The sequence below is a fragment of the Pelodiscus sinensis genome, chromosome 27 (assembly GCF_052426305.1).
Source record: "Pelodiscus sinensis isolate ZL-2025 chromosome 27, ASM5242630v1, whole genome shotgun sequence".
Lineage (NCBI taxonomy): Eukaryota > Metazoa > Chordata > Testudines > Trionychidae > Pelodiscus > Pelodiscus sinensis.
In genome coordinates this window covers 16,023,897-16,046,744 of record NC_143078.1, presented here as the reverse complement: position 1 = coordinate 16,046,744, position 22,848 = coordinate 16,023,897, and the positions used below count along the sequence as shown (strand labels likewise).

General features: G+C 60.6%; 1 protein-coding gene across 1 annotated transcript; it reads left to right on the top strand.

Annotated features, from left to right (window-relative positions):
- The first annotated feature begins 8,521 nt into the window (after positions 1-8,521).
- Positions 8,522-22,419, top strand: GPR61 (G protein-coupled receptor 61). The gene is made up of 2 exons (XM_075910379.2): positions 8,522-8,763; positions 19,842-22,419. The coding sequence occupies exon 2, from the start codon at positions 20,222-20,224 to the stop codon at positions 21,569-21,571; it is 1,350 nt and encodes a 449-aa protein (XP_075766494.2). The 5' UTR covers positions 8,522-8,763; positions 19,842-20,221; the 3' UTR covers positions 21,572-22,419.
- The last annotated feature ends 429 nt before the right edge of the window (positions 22,420-22,848 follow it).

Below are 22,848 nucleotides of genomic sequence, written 5' to 3'. Positions count from 1 at the left end.
TCTATGACAGTTTGTACAAGCTGCATCATAATTGTAACCATATCATAATCATATCACTATGGGGAATATAGGGTGCAGAGAGTCATGTGCACTCACAGCAGGACTAAGTATTATCTAACATCTGTTTGTTTAACCTGCTGGTAATTGCCAATAACAGAGATTCTACAACCTCCCTAGGCAATTTATTCCTGTGCTGAACCGCCCTGACAGGTAGGAAGTTTTTCCTAATATCCAACCTAAACCTCCCTTGCTGCAGTTTAAGCCCGTTGCTTCTTGTCTTATCATCAGATACAACCTCTTATGTACTTGAGAATTGTTTTCGTGTCTCCTCTCAGTCTTCTCTTTTCCAGATTAATAAATCCAGTTCTTTCAGCCTTTCCTCAAATGTCATGTTTTCTCTACCATTTTTGTTACTTTTCTCTGGACTTTTTCCAATTTGTCCAAATCTTTCCTGAAACGTGGAGCCCAGAACTGGACACGCTACTTCAGTTGTGGCCTATTCAACACAGAGTAGAGCAAAAGAATTACTTCTCATGCCTGGCTTACAACACTCCCAGAATGTTTGCTTTTCTTTGCAAGTTTTCAATGGTTGACTCTTAGGGTGCATCTAGACTGCAGGGTGTTTTCAGAGAAATGGCTGTTTTTTTCGGAAAAAAAAAACCCGTCACTTATGTCCACCCCGCTATTGCGTTTTCAAAAGAAAATCGAAAGAACGCAGGGTTTTTCCGACATTGGTCAACTTGGTTCTACAAGGACGAAGCCTTTCTCCAAAAAAGCTCTTTCGGAAAAAGGCGTGTAGACAGAAGAGGGAGTATTTTCAAAGGAAAAGGCCTCCAGGAAAATACACAGGTGCCCTGGTGGATACTCCGTCCACACTAATCACAGCTCTATAGCTCCTGTCTCCTGCCAGCTCTTAAGGCCTAGTCTTGTCAGGAAGCTGGCCTTGCAGCAGCATCCCGAGCTTGCGGCTCTGAGTGCTAAAGGCCTGCGGACCCATGGCACAGCCACAAGCCCTCCGACACTCCCCTGGCCCGCACAGGGAGCAGCACCAGGGCTCAGAGAGCCTGTCCCTCTTGGAGCTGTGGGGGGAGGAAGAAACAAGGCAGGATCTCTGCTCCCGGAGGCGAAATGCCGACATCTATGGCTGGACGGCCGAGGCTCTGGCCCAGAGGACACCACCCCTGCACCTTGGACCAAGTCAGGAGCAAGGTGAAGGAGCTACACCAAGGCTACACAAGGGCCAGGGAGCCCAGCTCTCACTCTGGGGCAGGACCACACTCCTGCCCTTATTACACACAGCTGCACCAGATCCTGGGGGGGGGGGGTGAAGCCCTTTCCCCAGGTACTGGTGGACTCGGGCACGGAGACACCAATGCTCGCCTGGCCGGAGCTCCCTGAGGAGGAGGAGGAACAACAGCTGCAGGAAGAGGAGGACACTAGCAGCGTCGTCACCCTCAGTTTGGAGCCGGTATCCCAGACCCTGGAAATCTCCCAGGCATCATCTGATGCCAGGGAGGGATTATCAGGTGAGTGCCCTGTTTGTCACACACACAGGGCAGGGGAGGCGGGGGAGGCGGGGATGGGGTGCGATCGTCGCTCGGCGTGCTCGGTCTGGACAGCGTGCAGCCGTCCGTGCACGTGCAAGCACATGCAGTGGCAGTGTGAACCACGTGGTCTCAGGAGCCAGCCCCGGAGCACACACGGGCTGCTGCTCACAGGCTGGGAGGAGGCCCCACACACGTCCGACCCCCGGGAGGGACGTCCTCCCCCCACCAGCCACTGCTAGAAGCAGGCTGGGCACCCAACCCTACACAGACTGAGTACCACCACCCATAGCACACGGCCATGCCTGTACATGTGAGGCACCACCTGCTCCTGTGGGCAGCGCTGCCAGGTGCTGGTGTGTGTGTGGGCCCCAGGGAGGGCCAGGCTGCTCCTGGCCCCTCTCCCGCACATGGGATCCCACTACGGGCGGAGACTTCCCTGGCCTGCTTGTCCATGGGTGGGGGTGAGTGGGCAGCATAATCCCCTGGGCACCTCGGGACCCCTGTGAGGCAGGGCTGCTATGCAGGACACACATGGCCTTGCTCTTGGGACATCATTGTCCCCTGCTCCAAGGACAGTTGCTCGCAGCTCACAGAAGAGGGCACGGCCTCAGGGACTGGCCGCCTCTCCCTCTTGGCCTCCACAGCCGGACCAGCCGTTGCTGAGGGGCGAGCCACACCATGCCGGGCAGGGGAGCTGCAGGCGTGGGAGGGGCCCCCAGGACCTCATGAGAGAGCACACAGCAGTCCTGCCCAATGACACCAAGTGGCGCTATCGCATGTGGGACCAGCTCGTGCGGCAGGGCGAAAACGTGCCACCAGCCGTGAGGGGATGGCACACCCGGCTCCTGTCCCCACTCTATCCCCCCCCACTCCCGCTCCGCCCACTGCAGCTCCCCCTGCCATACCCCCTCTCCCCCCCCTCCGCCGGACCTGACCCCGCTGAAGGCCCCCCCCACCGCTGTCCCAGGCCCCCCCCAACCCCGAGTTCGTCGAGGTCCCAGGACCTGAGGCAGCATTTGCTGGTGCTCCCCATGCCACTCGCAGCCCTGATACCCCCTCCTCACTCCCCCCTCCGGGTTCTCAGCCCCCCTCCACCTCAGTTACTTTTTGTTAAAAAAATAGACAAAATGTTCCTCATTCAACTCACAACTATTGTTTTTATTGATTGTGCAGGGAAGGGGGCAGGGAGGGGCTGAGGTGGGAAATGTAGAGGGGGCCAAGGCACCTGGGGAGAATTACTGGGGTCCTTCAGAGAAACTGTCCCTCAAGGCCTCCTGGATGCCCACCCCCAACAGACGGGCCTGGCAGATGGCAGCTGTCCGTGGCTGTTCGAAGGCCCTTCCCTTGCGGCAAGCCTCTGCCCCCCGCCCCAGGAGGAAGGTCTCCCCTTTGCTCTCCACAGTGTTGTGGAGAATACAATACGCCGCGACCACCTCGGGGGTGTTGCACTCCCCCACATCGAGGTGAGTCAGGAGGCACCTGAATCGGGCCTTGAGGTGCCCGAAGGCGCATTCGACCTGCATGCCCAGTTGAGGTGCACGTGGAATTGTTCCCTGGTGGGGTCCAGGTGGCCAGTGTACGGCTTCATGAGCCGTGGCATGAGGGGGTAGGTCGTGTCCCCGACGATGCTCAGTGGCATCTGTACATCCCCCATGCGAGAGTCCTGCTGGGGGAAGAATGTGCCAGCCTCCAGCTTGTGGTATAGGCTCGAGTTTCTAAATTCGCGGGCATCGTGTGCCCGGCTCGACCATCCAACAGAAACTATCCCCGAGGGTAGGTCTAGACTGCATCCGTCTGTCAGCAGAGGGATGCAGATTAAGCAGATCGACATTGCAAATGAAGCAGGGATTTAAATATCCCATGCCTAATTTGCATAAAACGTCCACCGTCGAAAAAGGCTTTCTCAACAGATCCCCCTAGACTGCCGCTTTTGGTCAACAAAGCGTTGAGTCGGCAAAACACGGCGGACATTTTTATGTAAATTTTTATTTAAATCCCTGCCTCATTTGCGATGTCGACCTGCTTAATCTGCATCCATGCTGTGGTGTGCGGCTCGGGATGTGGGTCCTATTGAGCGCTCCTCTGCACTTTGCGAAGCCCAGGGCAGCAAACCCGGCCATGATGGGGTCCAGGTCTCCCAGGCAGGTGACCCTGCGCAGCAGGACGGAGTTGATGGCCCTCACCACCTGCAGAAGGAGACAAATAAACCCACAAAACAGAGAACGAGAGGGAGTGCCGGAGCCCTTGGGAGGTGCCTCCTCCCCCCTCAAATGCCCCCAGGAGCCACCCCCTATGAGGCTGCCCACCCAGCAGCAGGGCTGTGTGAAGGCAGGATGGCACAACCGCCCCCCCTCACTCCCACACCCACTCCACCCCTTTCCCGAGGGTCCCCCTTTTCCAGGACTCCTCCCCCCCCGACAGGGACTGCAGCCTGAGTGCGCCTTACCTCCATGAAGAGGACCCTAACGGTGGACTTCCCCATGCCGAACTAGTGGCTGTCGGGGGCAGTGAGCTTCCAAACAGCAATAGTGACCCACTTCTCCGGGGGATGGTGGGCTGCAGGTAGGTGTCGCCTCTCCGGAGGGCAGGGGAGAGCCAGGCACGCAGCTCCGACAATGTGGCCTTCTGCCCGTGGAAGTTATTGAGCCACTGCTGGTCGTCCCACCGCTCCATCACCAGCCGGTCCCACCAATCGGAACTGGTGTCCAGCCTCCAGATTCGTCTCTTAGCCGTGGGGCACGGGGGTGTGATGTAGTGTCAGTACCTTGCTGGTTGCGGTGCTTGGGCTGTGGGTGACCCCTACTGGCCTCTGTCTGTAAGCACGGCCCTTGCAGGCCCCCATGACAGTGACCGAATCGGTCCTTCTGGGGAAGGGAGGGAACAAAGGAAGTGAGTGTTGGGGGAAGGGTCAGTTTCTGGCTGGAATCATGAAGGAGACAGATTAAGGAGGGGGGCTGGGCGGCTCAGGGCCGAGGCACCCCATCTCAAGGGGTCTGCGGCATCCTGGCCCCGACTCCTGTAGTGACATCATGTCTGTGCCGTGCTGTATCCTGGAAAAGCAATAAACCCTCTGTTCTGCTGGCGACTCGTCACAGGGGCAAGGGCCTGGCTCCCACATCCGGGCAGAGGTTCTCAGTGATGAGCTCAGAGTCCAGCTGGGGCAGGACCATCAAGACGGTCTGCTGAAACTGCTGCAGAACCTCCAGCCTGACAGTGCGGGGCCCAGGGGCAGCTCCGGCTCCATAGCAAAGGAAAGAAAGAAAGAAAGAAAGAAAGAAATGCAGTGGTGTCCAGAGAAGCTGGGCAACCAGAGCACGCACAGCTAAAGCTTTGCTGTCCCTTGGAGAGGCAGACAAGCAAGCAGCAGATGCTGAGAAACGGCTGTCCAGGGGGGTCCCTGTACGCACACGTCTCAGCCTTCGGTAACAGCACCCAGAAGCAACTGCTGACCTAATGAAGTGGTTCCGGGTGGCCTTTTATGCGAGAGAGCATCCAGTGAGTGTGGACGTGCACTGTCGGAAAAGCAGAGCACTTCTTCCATGCACTTGTGCTGTGTGGACGTGCGCTGTCGGAAAAGCAGAGCGCTTTTTCCATTCACTTGTGCTGTGTGGACGTGCTCTGTCGGAAAAGCAGAGCGCTTTTTCCATTCACTTGTGCTGTGTGGACGTGCTCTTTCAGAAAAGCAGAGCGCTTTTTCCATGCACGTGTGCTGTGTGGACGTGCTCTGTCGGAAAAGCAGAGTGCTTTTTCCATACACGTGTGCTGTGTGGACGTGCTCTGTCGGAAAAGCAGAGCGCTTTTTCCATACACGTGTGCTGTGTGGACGTGCTCTGTCGGAAAAGCAGAGCTCTTTTTCCATGCATTTGTGCTGTGTGGACGTGCGCTGTCGGAAAAGCAGAGCGCTTTTTCCATGCACTTGTGCTGTGTGGACGTGCTCTGTCGGAAAAGCAGAGCGCTTTTTCCATACACTTGTGCTGTGTGGACGTGCTCTGTCGGAAAAGCAGAGCGCTTTTTCCATACACGTGTGCTGTGTGGACGTGCTCTGTCGGAAAAGCAGAGCGCTTTTTCCATACACGTGTGCTGTGTGGACGTGCTCTTTCAGAAAAGCAGAGCGCTTTTTCCATGCACGTGTGCTGTGTGGACGTGCTCTGTCGGAAAAGCAGAGCGCTTTTTCCATACATGTGTGCTGTGTGGACGTGCGCTGTCGGAAAAGCAGAGCGCTTTTTCCATACATGTGTGCTGTGTGGACGTGCTCTGTCGGAAAAGCAGAGCGCTTTTTCCATACACGTGTGCTGTGTGGACGTGCTCTGTCGGAAAAGCAGAGCGCTTTTTCCATTCACTTGTGCTGTGTGGACGTGCTCTTTCAGAAAAGCAGAGCGCTTTTTCCATGCACGTGTGCTGTGTGGACGTGCTCTGTCGGAAAAGCAGAGCGCTTTTTCCATACACGTGTGCTGTGTGGACGTGCTCTGTCGGAAAAGCAGAGCGCTTTTTCCATACACGTGTGCTGTGTGGACGTGCTCTGTCGGAAAAGCAGAGCGCTTTTTCCATGCACTTGTGCTGTGTGGACGTGCTCTGTCGGAAAAGCAGAGCGCTTTTTCCATACACTTGTGCTGTGTGGACGTGCTCTGTCGGAAAAGCAGAGCGCTTTTTCCATACACGTGTGCTGTGTGGACGTGCTCTGTCGGAAAAGCAGAGCGCTTTTTCCATACACGTGTGCTGTGTGGACGTGCTCTTTCAGAAAAGCAGAGCGCTTTTTCCATGCACGTGTGCTGTGTGGACGTGCTCTGTCGGAAAAGCAGAGCGCTTTTTCCATACATGTGTGCTGTGTGGACGTGCGCTGTCGGAAAAGCAGAGCGCTTTTTCCATACATGTGTGCTGTGTGGACGTGCTCTGTCGGAAAAGCAGAGCGCTTTTTCCATACACGTGTGCTGTGTGGACGTGCTCTGTCGGAAAAGCAGAGCACTTTTTCCATACACGTGTGCTGTGTGGACGTGCTCTGTCGGAAAAGCAGAGCACTTTTTCCATGCACGTGTTCTGTGTGGACGTGCGCTGTTGAAAGAAGTTTCTTTGGGCGAGATCTTCTGAAAAAGCGTCTTTTGAAAGAAGCCTGCAGTCTAGGTGTCCCTTTATTTAGCTTGTGGCAACGGATTGCTCCTTCCTACGTGGGGTATTTTCGTTTCTCCATATTGAATTTCATCCTATTTGCCTCAGACCATTCCACTAGTTTGTCCAGCTCATTTTGAATGTTCATCCTAGCCTCCTAAGCCCTTGGGATCATCTGCACACGTTGTAAGCATGTTCTCTCTGCCATTATCTAAATCACTGATGAAAATATTGAACAGAACCAAGCAGACCTGATCTTTCTGGGACCCCGCTTGATACACCTTTCCAGCATGCCTGTGAGCCACTGATAACTACTCCGGGAATAGTTTTCCAATCATTTGTGCACCCTCCACATAGTAGCTCCATGTTGGGTGTATTTCCCTACTTTGCTTGAGAGAAGGTACTAAAATAGTACCAAAAGCCTTGCTAAAGTCACAATATACCACATCTACCACTCTCCCTTCCCCCTCCCCCCACATCCACAAGGCTTGTTACCCTGTCAAAGAAAGTTAGCAGGTTGGTTTGATGTGGTTTGTTCTTGACAAATCTATGCTGTGCCTCATCACCTTATCGTCTGATCTTCCAAGTGTTTTCAATTAGATTGTTCTATACACTGACACAACTTCCTGCTCCCCTGAATTGCTTGGAATGATATTCCTGCTTCCCAGCCTGATTGGATGGGACTAAGGGAGCCAGGGACTAGCTGCATGGTCCCATGGGGTGTTTAAAAGCGGGGAGAGACATCAGTTTGGGGTGTGGTTGGCTCACTCCTGACCGCTCTAGGGAGAGTCAAAAAGACCCATGTCAAGGAAGGGAACTGAGGCAAGGAGCGCCAGCAGCGCCATACTTGGCCAGGAGGGGGCAGACTTACAACTGATGTAAATGAGGATGGCTCCATTGAGATCAATAGAGTTTAGCTGACTACGCCAGCCGAGGAGCTGGCCCTGAGTAAGCCCCTGGCTCTCCTGCCTGCGTCTGCCCTAGACTTTTGCACAAGGACAGGTCTGTGCTGTCCGCACACTTGCAGCTCCCTGGGGTTGAGACGCCCTCCGCTGCCTCCTGTGTCAGCAAGCGGCACTTGCGCGAGACGCGGCCATTTAAGGATGCAGCTCACCCTGGAGAGCAGCTGCCGCCTCCTCCGCTGTGCCGGGTGGCTCTCGTGCTATTTATTGCCGTTGCTCCGTGGGTGAGGCGAGCTCGGAAAGAATGTCTGCGTGGCAGCGGCGCTCTGGGTTTGCGCTGTCCTCCTTGCCCTCCCAGTTGCAGCCAGAATGCACCAGCAAAGGGCCTGTCCCTGGAAGATGGACATCCCTGCTCATGGCAATGCTCCAGTGCCCACGGCAGGCTCCCCTGGGCTTTGCCGGGGAAAGCTGCCTGGGCCAGGCCCCTCCGCAAGGAGCTGCTCTGAAGCCTGGTCCAGTTCTTTAGCAGCATCAGTCTCCTCAAACGTCTGCAGCCCTCCTGTCTGCGGCATGGGCCCGCTCGGCCTTGGCAGGCACAGACACTGCCGGAGCGCTCCGTGCGCAGTCTGACCGCTCCCTGCCCCGCAGCACCTGGCTGCGTCGGGGCACGAGTGGCTTGTGGTTAGAGGAACCTCTCGTCCCCGTGTCTGGCTCCGTCACTAACGTTCTCCACGCCCAGAGGGAAGCGAGAGAGTCTCGTCAGACGCAGGCATCGGCCACTCAATCTCAGGCAGGCTCCCGGGGCTTCCGGACCGTCCCCAGATGCTCCTCCGCCCGTGTTAGTGACCCCTCTGCCTAGTGGGCGCCCCTGCCTCGCGGCGAGTTGCGGAGCCGCCCTGCCCTCAGCTCGCCACTCGCCCGCTCTGCAGATCAGTCTGGGGTGCAGCGACCCGAGCCGGCCTGGCCAGATGGATCAATTGCTGCCTGGGGTGGGTTCTCGAATGGATTCCGGGGACGGTCTTTGCTCCATGCCTCGAGCTCCCAGCGCCGGGCTTCTGCACTGCTCGTGTCCCAGAGGTGTTTCGGTGCAGCGTGTGCTTCTGTGTCAGCCTGCTTCTGCCTTCACTTCGTGACTCCTGCTGCACGCCGCGGAGAGCGAGAGGGTCCGAGCCCTGTTAACTCAGCTGCAGCCTGGGCCCGTCTTTAGAAAGGTTTGAGTAACGTGGTTAAAGCACCGCGCAGGCTCACTGTGATGGGTCTGGCCTGTGACAGGGCAAGGGCCGAGTCCTCATGGGTGTGTTAAACTACACCCCTCTGCCGACAGAGGGATGCAGGCACATCGCCAGGGCTCGGCAAATGATGTAATCTCCTTGCCCGGGGCGAGTAGATCACAACCCGGAAGAGCCGGCGCAGAGCGATCTGCGCATGCACAGAGCGCAGAACCGCGCGGCTGGCGAGCCCTGCACATCGCTATTGCAAACGAAGCGGAGATTTAAATACCCTGCGCTTCGTTTGAATAAAAATGGCCGCCGCTTTTTGCCACCGAATGGGGATTGGTCGACAAGGAAAGCCTTTTCCGACCGGTCCCTGATGCCTGTCGGCAGAGGGGTGTAGGTTAAACACACCCCATCTTAGCCTGGTGGCAACGCGGCCCGCAGCCAGGCATTCATGTCACTTGCCTGGGGAGCCTCCGCCATGCCCCACTGCCCCAGGCCGACACAGGGACTGGCACCAGCGGGAGTCTGGCCCACTGACTCCAATGCAGCTATGTACATCAGGGAGGGATTTGGCCGCGGGTGCCAAGGCAGCTATGCGGATATACACTGGCTGGGGATCCCCCGACACACCAGTGCATTGAGGTCCCCACCAGGCGGCCTGCAGCAGTTCGTAGGGACACGGCTCTCTGGCCGGACTCTGCAGGGCCGTGGGGTGCTGGATGCAGGGGGCTGCCTGTGGGACTCAGCCTGGAGGGGGCCAGGCAGACAGTCGGGGGAAGGGTCTGTGACTGATTTCCCAGCTGTGAGCCCAGACGGCCAGCCCCGATCAAAGCAGCCCGGCCTTCTCCAGCTGCGTGGGACGACCTGGCAGCTGCCGGGGGAGCAGCCCCCTTGTTTTTGTCCAGGGAGGCCCTCCTTTCCCATCAGGGATCTTCCCCGGGTCTCCCCCTCTGCCACGCGCTAGTATCCCTGCCGCCAGCGTTGCTCACTCCCTATTACGGAGCTGGGAGCGCAGGTCATCCGAGGTCCCTCTGTTTCTAATCTCGTTTGGAAGGATTTATTTTTGGGTTCTTGTAACCTAGCAATAGGTGCACGTGACCAGTGGTGGCTGCAGCCTGAATATGCATTGCCTTCTCCACGCTGCTACTCAGCAGCCCGCGCAGCCAACGCCGACAACTACAAAGGGCTTGCCAAGCCAGGCCTCCTCCCCTCTTCCCGTCGTGGCTGCTGATGGGCGAGCCAGGGCCACTGCTGTGGGGAAGATCACAGCCCAGGGGTCCTGGCTGGCCCTGCCCAGGCCCCACTGTGCCGGAGCTCCCAGCTGCCGTCTCCCTGGTGCTAGCCGCCCCGTACAGTGGCCAAGGGGACAGATGAGAGGGGGCAGCGTGAGCCCCCAACCCTATCAAAATGAATAAAAGGCCAGACTGAAACGACCACGAGGCTGGGGTCATGTGACCATGTTACTGGCTCCATGATGCAGGCGACCCAGGGGAGAAGCAGATGCCACCAAAAGCCATACCAGTGCCATGCAGGAAGTTAACCAGGCCACATTCTGTGGCCCAGGAGAGGTTGGAGGAACCAGGGAGTGTATTCCCCGCATGCTTTGAGCTGCGGCGTTTCTCCGTCTCCAGATGCTGTTCCCAGAGCTGCTGCTAACCCAGAGCATGGCCGGCTCTGCTACACAGGGCACAAGGGGGGTGGTTGTGGTTGGATCAATGCCTGGAGGTTTTGTCCCGTGATATCAGCTTTAATTCCTGGTGATGACAGGCCAATCCCCGAGCGTGGGCAACCCTAAGAGAAACTGAGGCACGGGACGTGGAACTGACCTGTCCAGGATGCCCTGAGAGGCAGAAGCTGAGCTGGGAGCAGAGGCTCCCTGGGGGCTGGCAGATGCAGGCATGTGCCCAGGGTCAGGGCACTCAGCTGGGATTCAGGACCCTGAGCACGGGTGTCCTGTGGGCTATGGCGAGGGCTGGCAGGGAGGGGTCAGGGCTGGGACTCCTGAGCAGAGGGAGACATCCCCGTCTCTAGGGTGCCTAAGGCCCAGACCCAGGGGAGTTAGGCACTAAGTCCCTGTGCGAACGGGGGCTTTACGCCCTACGCCGTCAGCAGTGCACCCCACCTGGCTTCTGCAAATGCCGTTCTGAAGCACTGACTCTCCCCGTGCAGTGGTGGGGGCAGGGGCTCCCCTGGGCACCAGGGTGTCTGGCAGTTGGGTGCTGTGCTGCCCTGGATCTGTCAGGAGCCCACGTCCTCGGCACCCCGCTGCATCCCCTCCGCAGCACGGGGCAGAGAACAGGCTAATTCCTCTCCCCTCCCTGCTCAGCCTGGGGGCTCTTCGCAGCAGGCTGCCTCCGACCCCGGGCGCCTGGGCACTGCCTGGCACGCTGGGCCCTTGGCACGGCAACGCCGGAGTCCTGGTCCCCGGCCCACGGGGGCTGCCCACGCTGGGTGCTCTGGCTGGAAAGCAGGCCCCTGGCCCTTTGGGAGACTCACGGCCCAGCTGCTCCCCCTCAGCCCCCAGCACGGTCCAGCCCTCGTCCCGCCCTGGCTCCCCGGGGCTGCCGGTGAGACACCAGTCTGGAGTCACCCTCTTGTGCCCCTGCCCTTCCCGGTCCCCCTCTGCCCCTCCCTTTGCCCTTCCCTGCCCCCCTCTGCCCCTCCCCTTGCCCTTCCCTGCTCCCCTCTGCCCCTCCCTTTGCCCTTCCCTGCTCCCCTCTGCCCCTCCCTTTGCCCTTCCCTGCCCCCCTCTGCCCCTCCCTGTCCCTCCCTGTCCCTCCCTGCTCCTCCCTTTGCCCTTCCCTGCCCCCCTCTGCCCCTCCCTGCCCCCCTCTGCCCCTCCCTTTGCCCTTCCCTGTCCCCCTCCCCCTCCCTGCCCCTCCCTGTCCCTGCCCCTCCTGCTCCTGCTCCTCCCTTTGCCCTTCCCTGCCCCCCTCTGCCCCTCCCTTTGCCCTTCCCTGCCCCCTCTGTCCCTCCCTTTGCCCTTCCCTGCCCCCCTCTGCCCCTCCCCTTGCCCTTCCCTGCCCCCCTCTGCCCTTCCCTTTGCCCTTCCCTGCCCCCCTCTGCCCCTCCCTGCCCCCCTCTGCCCCTCCCTTTGCCCTTCCCTGTCCCCCTCTGCCCCTCCCTGCCCCCCTGCTCCTCCCTTTGCCCTTCCCTGCCCCCCTCTGCCCCTCCCTTTGCCCTTCCCTGCCCCCCTCTGCCCCTCCCCTTGCCCTTCCCTGTCCCCCTCTGCCCCTCCCTTTGCCCTTCCCTGCCCCCCTCTGCCCCTCCCTGCCCCCCTCTGCCCCTCCCTTTGCCCTTCCCTGTCCCCCTCTGCCCCTCCCTGTCCCTCCCTGCTCCTCCCTTTGCCCTTCCCTGCCCCCCTCTGCCCCTCCCTTTGCCCTTCCCTGCCCCCCTCTGCCCCTCCCCTTGCCCTTCCCTGTCCCCCTCTGCCCCTCCCTGTCCCTTCCTGCTCCTCCCTTTGCCCTTCCCTGCCCCCCTCTGCCCCTCCCTTTGCCCTTCCCTGCCCCCTCTGTCCCTCCCTTTGCCCTTCCCTGCCCCCCTCTGCCCCTCCCCTTGCCCTTCCCTGCCCCCCTCTGCCCTTCCCTTTGCCCTTCCCTGCCCCCCTCTGCCCCTCCCTGCCCCCCTCTGCCCCTCCCTTTGCCCTTCCCTGTCCCCCTCTGCCCCTCCCTGTCCCTCCCTGCTCCTCCCTTTGCCCTTCCCTGCCCCCCTCTGCCCCTCCCTTTGCCCTTCCCTGCCCCCCTCTGCCCCTCCCCTTGCCCTTCCCTGTCCCCCTCTGCCCCTCCCTGTCCCTCCCTGCTCCTCCCTTTGCCCTTCCCTGCCCCCCTCTGCCCCTCCCTTTGCCCTTCCCTGCCCCCTTTGTCCCTCCCTTTGCCCTTCCCTGCCCCCCTCTGCCCCTCCCCTTGCCCTTCCCTGCCCCCTCTGCCCCTCCCTTTGCCCTTCCCTGCCCCCTCTGCCCCTGCCCCCCTGCCCCCTCTCCCTCCCCCCCTCTGCCCCTCCCCTTGCCCTTCCCTGCCCCCTTTGTCCCTCCCTTTGCCCTTCCCTGCCCCCCTCTGCCCCTCCCTTTGCCCTTCCCTGCCCCCTCTGCCCCTCCCTTTGCCCTTCCCTGCCCCCTCTGCCCCTCCCCTTGCCCTTCCCTGCCCCCCTCTGCCCCTCCCCTTGCCCTTCCCTGTCCCCCTCTGCCCCTCCCTGTCCCTCCCTGCTCCTCCCTTTGCCCTTCCCTGCCCCCATTGTCCCTCCCTTTGCCCTTCCCTGCCCCCCTCTGCCCCTCCCTTTGCCCTTCCCTGCCCCCTCTGCCCCTCCCCTTGCCCTTCCCTGCCCCCTCTGCCCCTCCCCTTGCCCTTCCCTGCCCCCCTCTGCCCCTCCCTTTGCCCTTCCCTGCCCCCCACTCTGCCTAGTACCCTGCATCTGAGGTGGGGCCCTTTGCTGCCCTCATCCCCGCCCCACTCCTTGGCTCATCTGCCCCCCCCCCCCGGAGGTTGCTGCTGCCCTTGCCCATCAATTCAGTGCCGGCCCTTCTCGTTGGGTCCCTTAAGCTGTGTCCTGCCCCCCCGGGGCTTTGGACTCTTCCAGGCTGTCCCTACACGAGGTACCAGCCTCCTGGTGGTGGTGCCTCTCTCCTCCCTAAAGCTTCACCTGCCCCAGTTATGCCGTGTCCGCCTCAGGCCAGGTCCCCAGGTCTGTGTATCACCATGGCAGCCTACCAGTGGTCCTGGCCCCCACACAGGGAGGCAACAACACATCTGTCACCTCTAGCCATCGGCTTTCTGAAGGAGGAGAAGTGTCACTGCTCCTTCGTTACACTGGGGAAACTGAGGCACGGAGCGGGGCACACACTTCAGAACCTATGGGGCTCCGACAGGACTGAAAGCCAGGCCTGTGCCCTGCCCGCCGCACGCTGCCGCTGCCGTGTTGAAATGGTTCGCGTGCGGTTCGGGTTCAGAGGAGTCAGCGAAGCGGAGGGGACGGGCCACAATCGACCCCCTCGCGCCCGTCGGGCTGCCCAGGCGCGGCGGCGGGAGAACGGCTGAGTTCGCTGCACTCGGGGCCGGGGGGTCGGCTCCAGACTCTGGCAGGGTGCACAGCCCAGCGGCTCTCCTTCGAGGGGGCTCTCCCTCCTCCCCCAGCCAGTCCCAGCAGTGCTGCTGGCCAGTCTGACCTTCCTGGTCTGGGAGCTTCCCACGGCCAGTGTGGTACCAGGGGCACGTGCCCCTCCGTCCCCTGGCCATGCCCCCCTGCAGTGGCCCTAGAGCCCTGGCCCGCTGCAGGAGACAGCCTGCCGTGGGCTTGGGGGCATGCTGGGCCCCCAGCGCAGGGCGGCAGCCTGGAGGACAGTGCCCAAGGCGATGGCTCCGGCTCCCTGGGAACGCTGCCGGGGCTAGGAGGAGGCCCAATACGGCCTGCACGCCTTGTCTCCTCCCCGTGGGGAGCCGAGCACAGGGACAGACCCAGGGCACCAACCTGCAAAGCAGAAGGCCTTTAGGACCCAGAATCCTGGCTCTCCATGCTGCTGCTGCCTCTCACCCTTCACTGCAGTGGCTCTGTGCATCATCTCCAGTGGAGGAGCATCCGCTGCGAGGTGCCCAGCACTCGGGCAAGCTGCCCAGGGAAAGGTAGGGGCGGATGCCTGGCTTGGGGACAGGAGAGGGCTGGGGCTGGCGAGGCCGCAGCATTTCTCGCTGCAGCCCAGGCACCTGGAGGGTCTCGGTCGGCGGGGGAAACGCACCCAGCCACATCCATTCTGAAGCCGGGGCGGAACCGGCGCTGGGCACCTGAGATCTAGCCACTGGAGGAGCCGTTTTAATGGAGGGGCGAGGACCTGAGCTGGGCGGAGGCCGCCCTTCCCAGGGCCACCCGGACAGTCAGTTCAGCAGCACCAGGGCGAAGGAATGAGCCGGGCCAGGCTGGATTCCTCTCTGCTCTCCTAGCCGGGCTCTTCCCTGCCGGGCCTGGCCGGGCCTGCGGGCTGGATGCCGGGGCTCGCTGCGCAGGTGGAAGGCACGGGGTAAGAATCCTGTCCCTGCAAGGGGAAGGGCGGGGAGAGAAGTGAAGGGGCCAAGGTGAGGCCGGGGGGCAGGAGGGTCAATCCGGCTGGCTCGTGTGATATGGATCACGGGGTGTGCCCGCTGGGCAGAGGGCCGCCGGCCTGGGGGTCTGGGCGAGCAAAGCGTCCTGTTCGGAGCAGCGGGGAGGGCGTGTAGCTGGGGAGAGCGGCAGGAGCTGGGAGTGGGCAGGGGAAAGATGCACGGAGCACCCCAGCCCTCTCGCCCTCTGCCCTGCTTCTCATGGGGCCAGGCCCCAGATGCTGCAGAGGAAGGGCAGCACAGCCCCTCCCCCTGTAATAGCAGCCCCAGAAGGGGGGTCGTCCTGCCCCCCAGCTGGTGATCCGCAGGGGCCTTGCAGCATCCGAAGGGACAGGCCTCTGCACCACGACAGCCCTGGGGCTGGTGGGTGTGACTCCAGTGAGTTTGCTGTAGCTGCACCTGCTCCCGCTAGAGCTGAGCAGTCCCCAGCATCTGTCCCTGTGCCTCCGGGCGGGGCAGGGGGGATTGTGAGCAGGTTTCACTGCTAGGAGAAGCGCTTGGCGTAGGCGCCCATCTGCTACTGCGCTGCTCCCCTGGGGAAGGGGCTCCCGAGGGCCGGTGCATGGCCTCTGTTGTGGGTGGCAACGTGGACCGGGGGAGAAATTCCTGGGGAGGGTCCCGCAAAGGGAGAGCTGCCTTGAGCTCTCTGGAGCCGGACAGCTTGCACCTCCCCTTGCTCCCCACTTTGGGCCAGATGCAGCCGGCAAAGGCCAGCGCTGGGTGCCTGCCGCCCCAGCAGGAACCTGTTGTCCCGAGACACTGTTGTGAGCTAAACACAGGTGGGCCAGGTGAGTCATTCCGCAGAGGGCTGCTGCCGCAGCTCCAGCAGGGCCCTCTGGGCGGTGTGGGGCCAGGCGCGTTGTGGGTGCAGACAGCAGTGCCCCAGCATGGGACTAGAAGTGCTGTGGGTGAGCCAGTAGGGGGCGCTCTTCCCTCAGAGCCAGGGCTGACCCCAATTCTCCAGCCTCCTGCTAGCAGGTGCTGTGCCCCACTTCTCATGCTCTCGCGGCTCGGCTCTCCTTTACACTGCAGTGCGAGTAAATTCCGCCCCGTTTCAGGGCCCTTCCCACTGCCAGAATGTACAGAGAAGCCGTAAATGGCCGAGAGTGAGGCCTGGTACTTTTAATTGGCATGACAGTGTCCAGCCACGCTTTTTTCCAGGTCAGCCCTGCAGGGCGAGCCAGGCAGTGCATTACGGTTCCCCATCTAGGCAGGGAATGCTCGACTGATCAGCTGCGCTCTGAGCTGGCTACAGCTGTAGAACTCAATTCCATCAGTGGTCAATATCTAACTATTCAGATGGCTGCAAACGTTGCTGCTGTTTGTCGAAAGTTTGCCCTGTAGGTGCCCTCGTCCCCAGATGCTGTTTCAGCAGATCCATTAGGGCGGTTTTCCATCAATGTTTCCTAATCAAAATGTAGGACAGATCTTCAACCTCAGGTCCATTAGAGTCAGCGAGACCAGTGATTCCCAGCTCAGGATCAGGAATATCTGCGCTCTCCGTCCCCATGAGAGCCAGGATACAGAGCTCTGTGGGAAAGGCATCTCCCTTCCCCTTGTACCACCCCCCAGAGCTGGGTCAGTGCGGAGAATGGGAGTTCTGTGCTGCAAAGAATGTTGAGCTTTCAAAATCCGGCTTCACTCCGAATCAGAGTGAAAACGGGACAGTTGGGAATTCTCCACTCAGGGAAAGGCTGGAAAGGAAAGAGTTTCTCGTCCTTTTGTTTTTTAAAAAGAACTCTGCGATGTGAGCCCATCGTACCCAAACCATCAGAAGCCAACAGTTATTTAAAAGAGAAAAATCGGCATGTCTTGTGCTGAAAATGCCAGAAAAGGGCATTACAACTTTGTGCTCCTCAGTAAAACGGCAGCAAAACTGACCGGAGTTCACCGTGTTTGGATTTCAGTAGCACTACATTTTCCTGGGGAATGTGGGTCCATCCAAGTGTCCCGGACTAACTCTCCCAGGCCCTCGGCAGGCACACACCTTTCCACAGCTGGTGATAAGATGTTCCCTCCCTTTTACAGCACTCACGGCTTAGATCATGGCTACATTCCGGGTGCTGCAGTGTAGTGTAGACGCGTCCCATGGCGACGGAAGGGGGTTTCGGTCATGGAAGGTAGTCCACCCCTCCGAGCGGCAGGAGCTCTGTGTGACGGCGCGTTGGGGGTCCCCCGTCTCCTGCACCCCGAAATGGCACAAACAGACTGCACCAGCCGGTGGAATAGAGGTAGTTTATTGCCTCTCCAGGGATACAGCACAGCACAGATGGAATCTGGTCACAGAGCTGGGCTAGGATGCCTCAGGCCCCCTTGAGATGGGGGAGACTGGGCCCCTAAACTCCAGCCCCTTTCCCTAGGCTGTCTCCTCCATGCTTCCAGACAGCAACTCACTAACTCTCTTCCAGCCCTGCCCCCCAGCCAGGGCAGCATCCACCTTCCTTTGTTCCTCTCCATGGGGGGTGTCTGGTTCAACAGGTTTGGCATCACCTTTGCATAGTGAGGTTTTCCCTGCTGGGTCTTGCTCCAGACAGCAGGGGTCACCACAGCCCAGCAAGTACCCCCGCTACGTCACACTCTGTCAATGGAAGAGTGGCATTTTCCTGCCAAGCTAGCGGTGTCTAGACTGGCGGCTTGGATCAGCACAGCCCCTACGCAAGAGGGCTGTGCCAGTCCAAGCGTTAAGTGCTGCTGACATTCACGTCCTTCATTTTGGCTATTTCGTCAGGGCGCGTGTGCTTGGCGTAGTGCCCTAGCCACAGTGCACGCGGACATATCGTCTTGCCCAGCTACACGGGCCAGGGAAGTGAAAATCCACCCTGCCCGGGCAGCTGTGCCACAGAACCGCCAGTGCGGGTGCAGCTCACACCGCAGGCCTTCCACTGACATGGCTAACTTTGGTCGGGGGGGGGGGTGTCCCGAAGGGACAGAAGTGCCCTGTCCTGCGGTGTGTGCGGCGTCCATGCTACGAGGTTACGGTCTGGTCTCTGTCGTGTAGACGGACTCTCATGCTGGTGTCACAGGGTGTGGTGGCCCTTTAAGACAACTAAAATGTTGTTGACCCGGCTACGTTGCCCAGGGCAAGACCCCCCCAGTGATGCAGACAGCTGACCTGACCCCCTTTGTAGACAGGGCTAGGACAAGAGAAGGATTCTGCTCTCGCCTCCAGGGAGGTGGATTCCCACGGCGGCTGGAGATCCCCTCCCGTGGCTAGGCTGTGCCACTGTAGCAGTTTGAGTAGAGGTAGGGTTGGGCCCTGGCCCATCTCCCAGGTGGAAAGGCTAAGTCCTGAGGGTTTGGGTTTACAGTGGACGTGGACCCCAGAAAGGGTGGGCTTAGCTGCAGGGTTAAGTCACTGAGCAACCTGACGGAACTGGTGAGTAACTGACTGCAAGGGGAAACTGAGGCACAGTCTGATGCTAGATTGTAAGGTACCATCTACCGGGAACAATCCCAACGCCTGTCCTTTTGGGGAGGTTATTTTTCTGGGATACTTCGTAAACTGGAAGGAGGCTCTGTAGGGGAGCCTCCTTGTGTGAGGACCCCATGGGTCAGTGTTCGAGTGAAACTCCCAAATGCTGAGATGGCCAGGAATGGGGACCCGCTAACACACTCGCCCTATGATAATAGGGGGCTGCCAAGATCCATTGCTTCATAGAACCATAGAGCTGGAAGAGACCTCAGGAGTCATCAAGTCCAGCCCCCTGCCCAAGGCAGGACCAACCCAACTCAATCATCCCAGCCAGGGCTTGGTCAAGCCGGGACCTAAAAACCTCTAGGGATGGAGATTCCACCTCTCCCTAGAGAACCCAGCCCAGGGCTTCCCACCCGCCTAGGGAAATCGTTTTTCCTAATCTCCAACCTGGACCTCTCCCATTTCCCCGAGGATGGTAGGCAGGGAGCATGAACACCCAGGCCCCTACAATGAGGCTGCTTCTCAAACAGGCGCGGGAAACGGGCGATCCCATGAAACGCACGGGACACCGCCGCCGTACAGGCCCCCGGCAATGCACTGCATGCTCAGGCACGCGGCAATGCCGAGCACTTGGAACCATACAGAGCCCTGGCGGACTCAGGCGCAGACCCAGCCGGCACAGCGGCACGGGGCCAGGGCCTACTGCAAATCCGCCTCACTCCACTGGCCGCTACGGAGCGACGGCCCTTCCGGGGCATGGTGCTGATTTATCCCAGCCAAGGAGCTGGGCCCAGGACGGTAATTTCTGGGCTGCCTGAGAGCACCGAGGTGGGGCTGGCCAGAGAGGGCACCAGTCTCCATAAGCCGGATATGCCCCGGCCCTTTGTGGCTCTTTCCTTGGGTGACTCCAGCTGGTTTCTTTCTCTCGTGAGAGTGGCTCATCCTTGCCCGGATCCAGGGTACGGAGCAGCCCCCTCACTGCTCTGCGTCAGCCGTGGGGCACCCCGCGCAGCCTCTGAGTGACGAGGGGGGTCCCTGGACCTTCTTGCAGAGGCAGTAGGCCTCACGGGGGAGGTGAAAGGGACACAGGACCCTGAGAACGGTCAGAGAGGATCAGACCTAGGGCCCATCTAGTCCAGGATGCTATCTGGGACAGTGGCCAGCAGGAAACCCACTGTAGTAGGCAGAGATGGGGCAATCTCTCCCTCCTTGCCCCCCTGGGAAGGTGTCTCCCCATCCCTAATAATGACAGATGGGTTGTCTGCCCCGCCCACCTTGGGACACCCCTGGAGTTGGAAACTGAGGCCCAAAGCTGGGAAAGCCCTCGGAGCAATAGAGGGGCCGGAACCCTCCCAAAGTGATTTATGGGATTAGCAGCATCAGCTAGGACAGAACCTGAGCATCACCCTCGGGGTCTACTCAGCTCTGTGGTCCTGATTCAGAGAAACGCTGCCAGCACGTCTGTGCGTAGGCCTGGGCTCCAGTGCGCCCGGCCTTGCAGCAAACCCCCCCGCCAGCACGAGCCCAGGGCTTGGCCGGCGCGCTGACTAACGCGGAGTTCCATTGCTTTGCAGGCGCTGAGCTCTGCTGGGGGACGCGGTGGGAGATAAGCTACCAGGAGGCACGATCTGGGATCCCATGGCCTTTCGGACCAGCGGGCGTCATGCCCCCAAGCACAGTCCAGCAGGACACAACCAAGTGCCAAATGCAGTGGAGCTGAGCAGCACGACGGCCCGTGGACCCCGGCCACATCAGGAAGCGTAACTGACCTCGGAGCATGGACTTGCCCTGTGGGGCCTGGCGGCTGGCGAAGGAGCCAGCCAGCACGTGAGCGTGTGGGCTTGGACGCCTCCCTCTCTGCTGGCTAATTCTCTCTGGTTACTCGAGGGGGCTCAGAATAGGATGGGTGATGGACCTGTGAGGGGAGGTGCCGTGGGCGTCGACACCAGTCTCCATGGAGCCTTCACTCCCTACCCAATGGGCGTGGAATTCCTCCAGGCCGGGGAGGCTGCTCCGCACTGCCCAGAGCACCATGCACCCCAATTCCAGCCTGGACACCAAAACCCGGGACGTGGCCTCGGAATCCATCGGGCTCCTCTTCATGCTCTTGATTGACCTGACGGCCATTGTGGGCAACGTGGCCGTGATGACCGTCATCATCAAGACACCAGCACTGAGGAAATTTGTCTTTGTTTTCCACCTCTGTCTGGTGGACCTGCTGGCAGCCCTGACCCTCATGCCGCTGGCCATGCTGTCCAGCTCCGCCTTCTTCAACAGCACCATGTTCAGCGAGGCCATATGCCGTGTCTACCTCTTCCTGAGCGTCTGCTTCATCAGCATGTGCATCCTCTCCATCTCGGCCATCAACGTGGAGCGCTACTACTACGTGGTGCACCCGCTGCGCTACGAGGTCAAGATGACCGTCGGCCTGGTGGCCTGCGTCCTGGTGGGGGTGTGGGTCAAGGCGGTGGTCATGTCTGTCATCCCTGTCCTGGGCTGGCTCTCCCCAGAGCGTCTCAGCGCGGCCCCGGCCTACAGCAGCCGGAGCTGCTCGCTGCAGTGGAGCCAGAGTTCCTACTGCAAGTTCTTCGTGGTTTTCTTTGCCCTCTTCTACTTCCTCCTCCCCGCCCTGATCATCCTCGTAGTCTACTGCAGCATGTTCAAGGTGGCCAGGGTGGCTGCCCTGCACCACGGCCCACTCCCCACCTGGATGGATACGCCGCGGCAACGGTCGGAGTCGCTCAGTAGCAGGTCCACCATGGTGACCAGCTCCGGTGCCCCTCGGACAACCCCTCAGAGGACGTTTGGGGGGGGGAAGGCTGCTATCATTCTCCTAGCAGTCGGGGGGCAGTTCCTCTTCTGCTGGCTGCCCTACTTCTCCTTCCAGCTCTATTCGGCTCTGGGCCCCCAGCCCTTCCCGGGCCGGCAAGTGGAGAGCGTGGTCACCTGGATTGGCTACTTTTGCTTCACTTCCAACCCTTTCTTCTATGGGTACCTCAACCGGCAGATTCGGGGGGAGCTCAGCAGGCACCTCAGCTGCTTCTTCAAGCAGCCGCCGGAGGAGGACCTCCGGCTGCCCAGCCGCGAAGGCTCCATCGAGGAGAACTTCTTGCAGTTCCTGCAGGGGACAGGCTGCAACGCGGAGAACAGGAACGTTCTCGCTCCCCCCTCCCCCAAAAGGGAGCCGCCGGGCGTCGATTTCCGAATCCCCGGGCAGATTGCAGAGGAGACCTCGGAATTCCTCGACCAGCACCTCATGGTCTCCGACAGCTACATCCGGGCTGCGCCCACGCCCGAGCCGTAGCAGCCCTTGTCTCTGCGACGTGCGGAGAGAGGCAGTGCCCAGCTGTCGACAGGGCACGACTTCCTAATAAACACACCCAGAGCGACTGACGCGTCCTCCCTCCACCTGAGCACCCACGCTGACAAGCAGCTGCTTCTGGGGGCTGAGTCGCGGTGGCTGGCTAAGATCAATATCGTAGCATTTCTATGTTGTGTCCCTTTCTGATTTGGAGCAGAAACAGCCTCTGGGGTTAAAAATTCCCTGGATTTTCCAATTTGCCCCGGGTAAGTGTCCAAAAGGCCTGGCTCGATGCGGGGGGCTGGGCTAGCTGATCTCTTGCGGCCCCTTCCAGCTCCAGGTTTCCGAGTCTATGAAAAGTGTTGATGTTGGGGTCTCTAATTCAGAATCAAATAGTGTGATCAAAGCCCAGGAGGCGGTGGTCGAGTTGGGCTCCTGCTTCGAGGAGGCAGCTGAGGTCCTGACTCCTGAGGTCTTGGCCGGCCCTAACTGTCGATGATTCTGTGACGGCCTCTTACCCCTTTCGAAGTTGCTCCTCGCGGAAATGCCGGCACCTCGCCTGCCCCGGCTCTTCCCTTGCGGCCCCACTCTGCTCGGCTTATTTCCCCGAGGCCCTGGCTCCATCCGCTCCTCTGTCCCGCCCCCTCCCATCGCTCGCTGCTTTGCCCCTTGCACCAGGATGGGAGCCCCCAGCGCAGTGAGGAGGCGGCCCCGGCCGAGTCGAAGCTGGCGCAGGTGGTCACCTGGAGCCTCCCCTGCCCACAGTGACCAGACGTCATTGTCACTTTCCGGTCAGAAACCAAGCACCTGGCTCCCCAGTCCCAGTAGGAACAGGGGAAAGGTGGGACCCCTCCCCGCCACGCCACCTCCCCGAGGTCCCTTTGAGCAGCGGCAGAGCCTAGGTGTGGCCCAGAGGCTCGTAGCTGGGCCGGGGCCAGGCGCGCCGGAGCCAGGGGTCAGCGGAAGGCGCAGCGGGAGAGCAGAACCAGGCCGAGGGAGTGGAGCTGAGCACGGGGCCTGTGAGCAGGCAGGGCTCCGGGTGTCCTAGGATCCAGCCCAGCCTCCTGCCCTGCACACCCTGAACACAGCCCAGGCTTCCTCCCTGCAACAGCCCAGGCCCTGAGCTCTGGCTCAGACGCCTCCAGTCTGCTGCTGTGTTGGTGACGCCTGCCCGGGGGCGGGGCACAGGCTGAGATCCGCCGTGGGTCTCTTCCCCATGCCCCAGCTGGGCCCTATACTTTCCCACCCTTCTCCCGCCCTGGCCCCCGTTGCTGCTCCAC

What these genes read in the sequence shown, in the direction of transcription:
- GPR61 (XM_075910379.2), top strand. Translation starts at nt 20,222, where the DNA reads ATGGAGCCTTCACTCCCTACCCAATGGGCGTGGAATTCCTCCAGGCCG.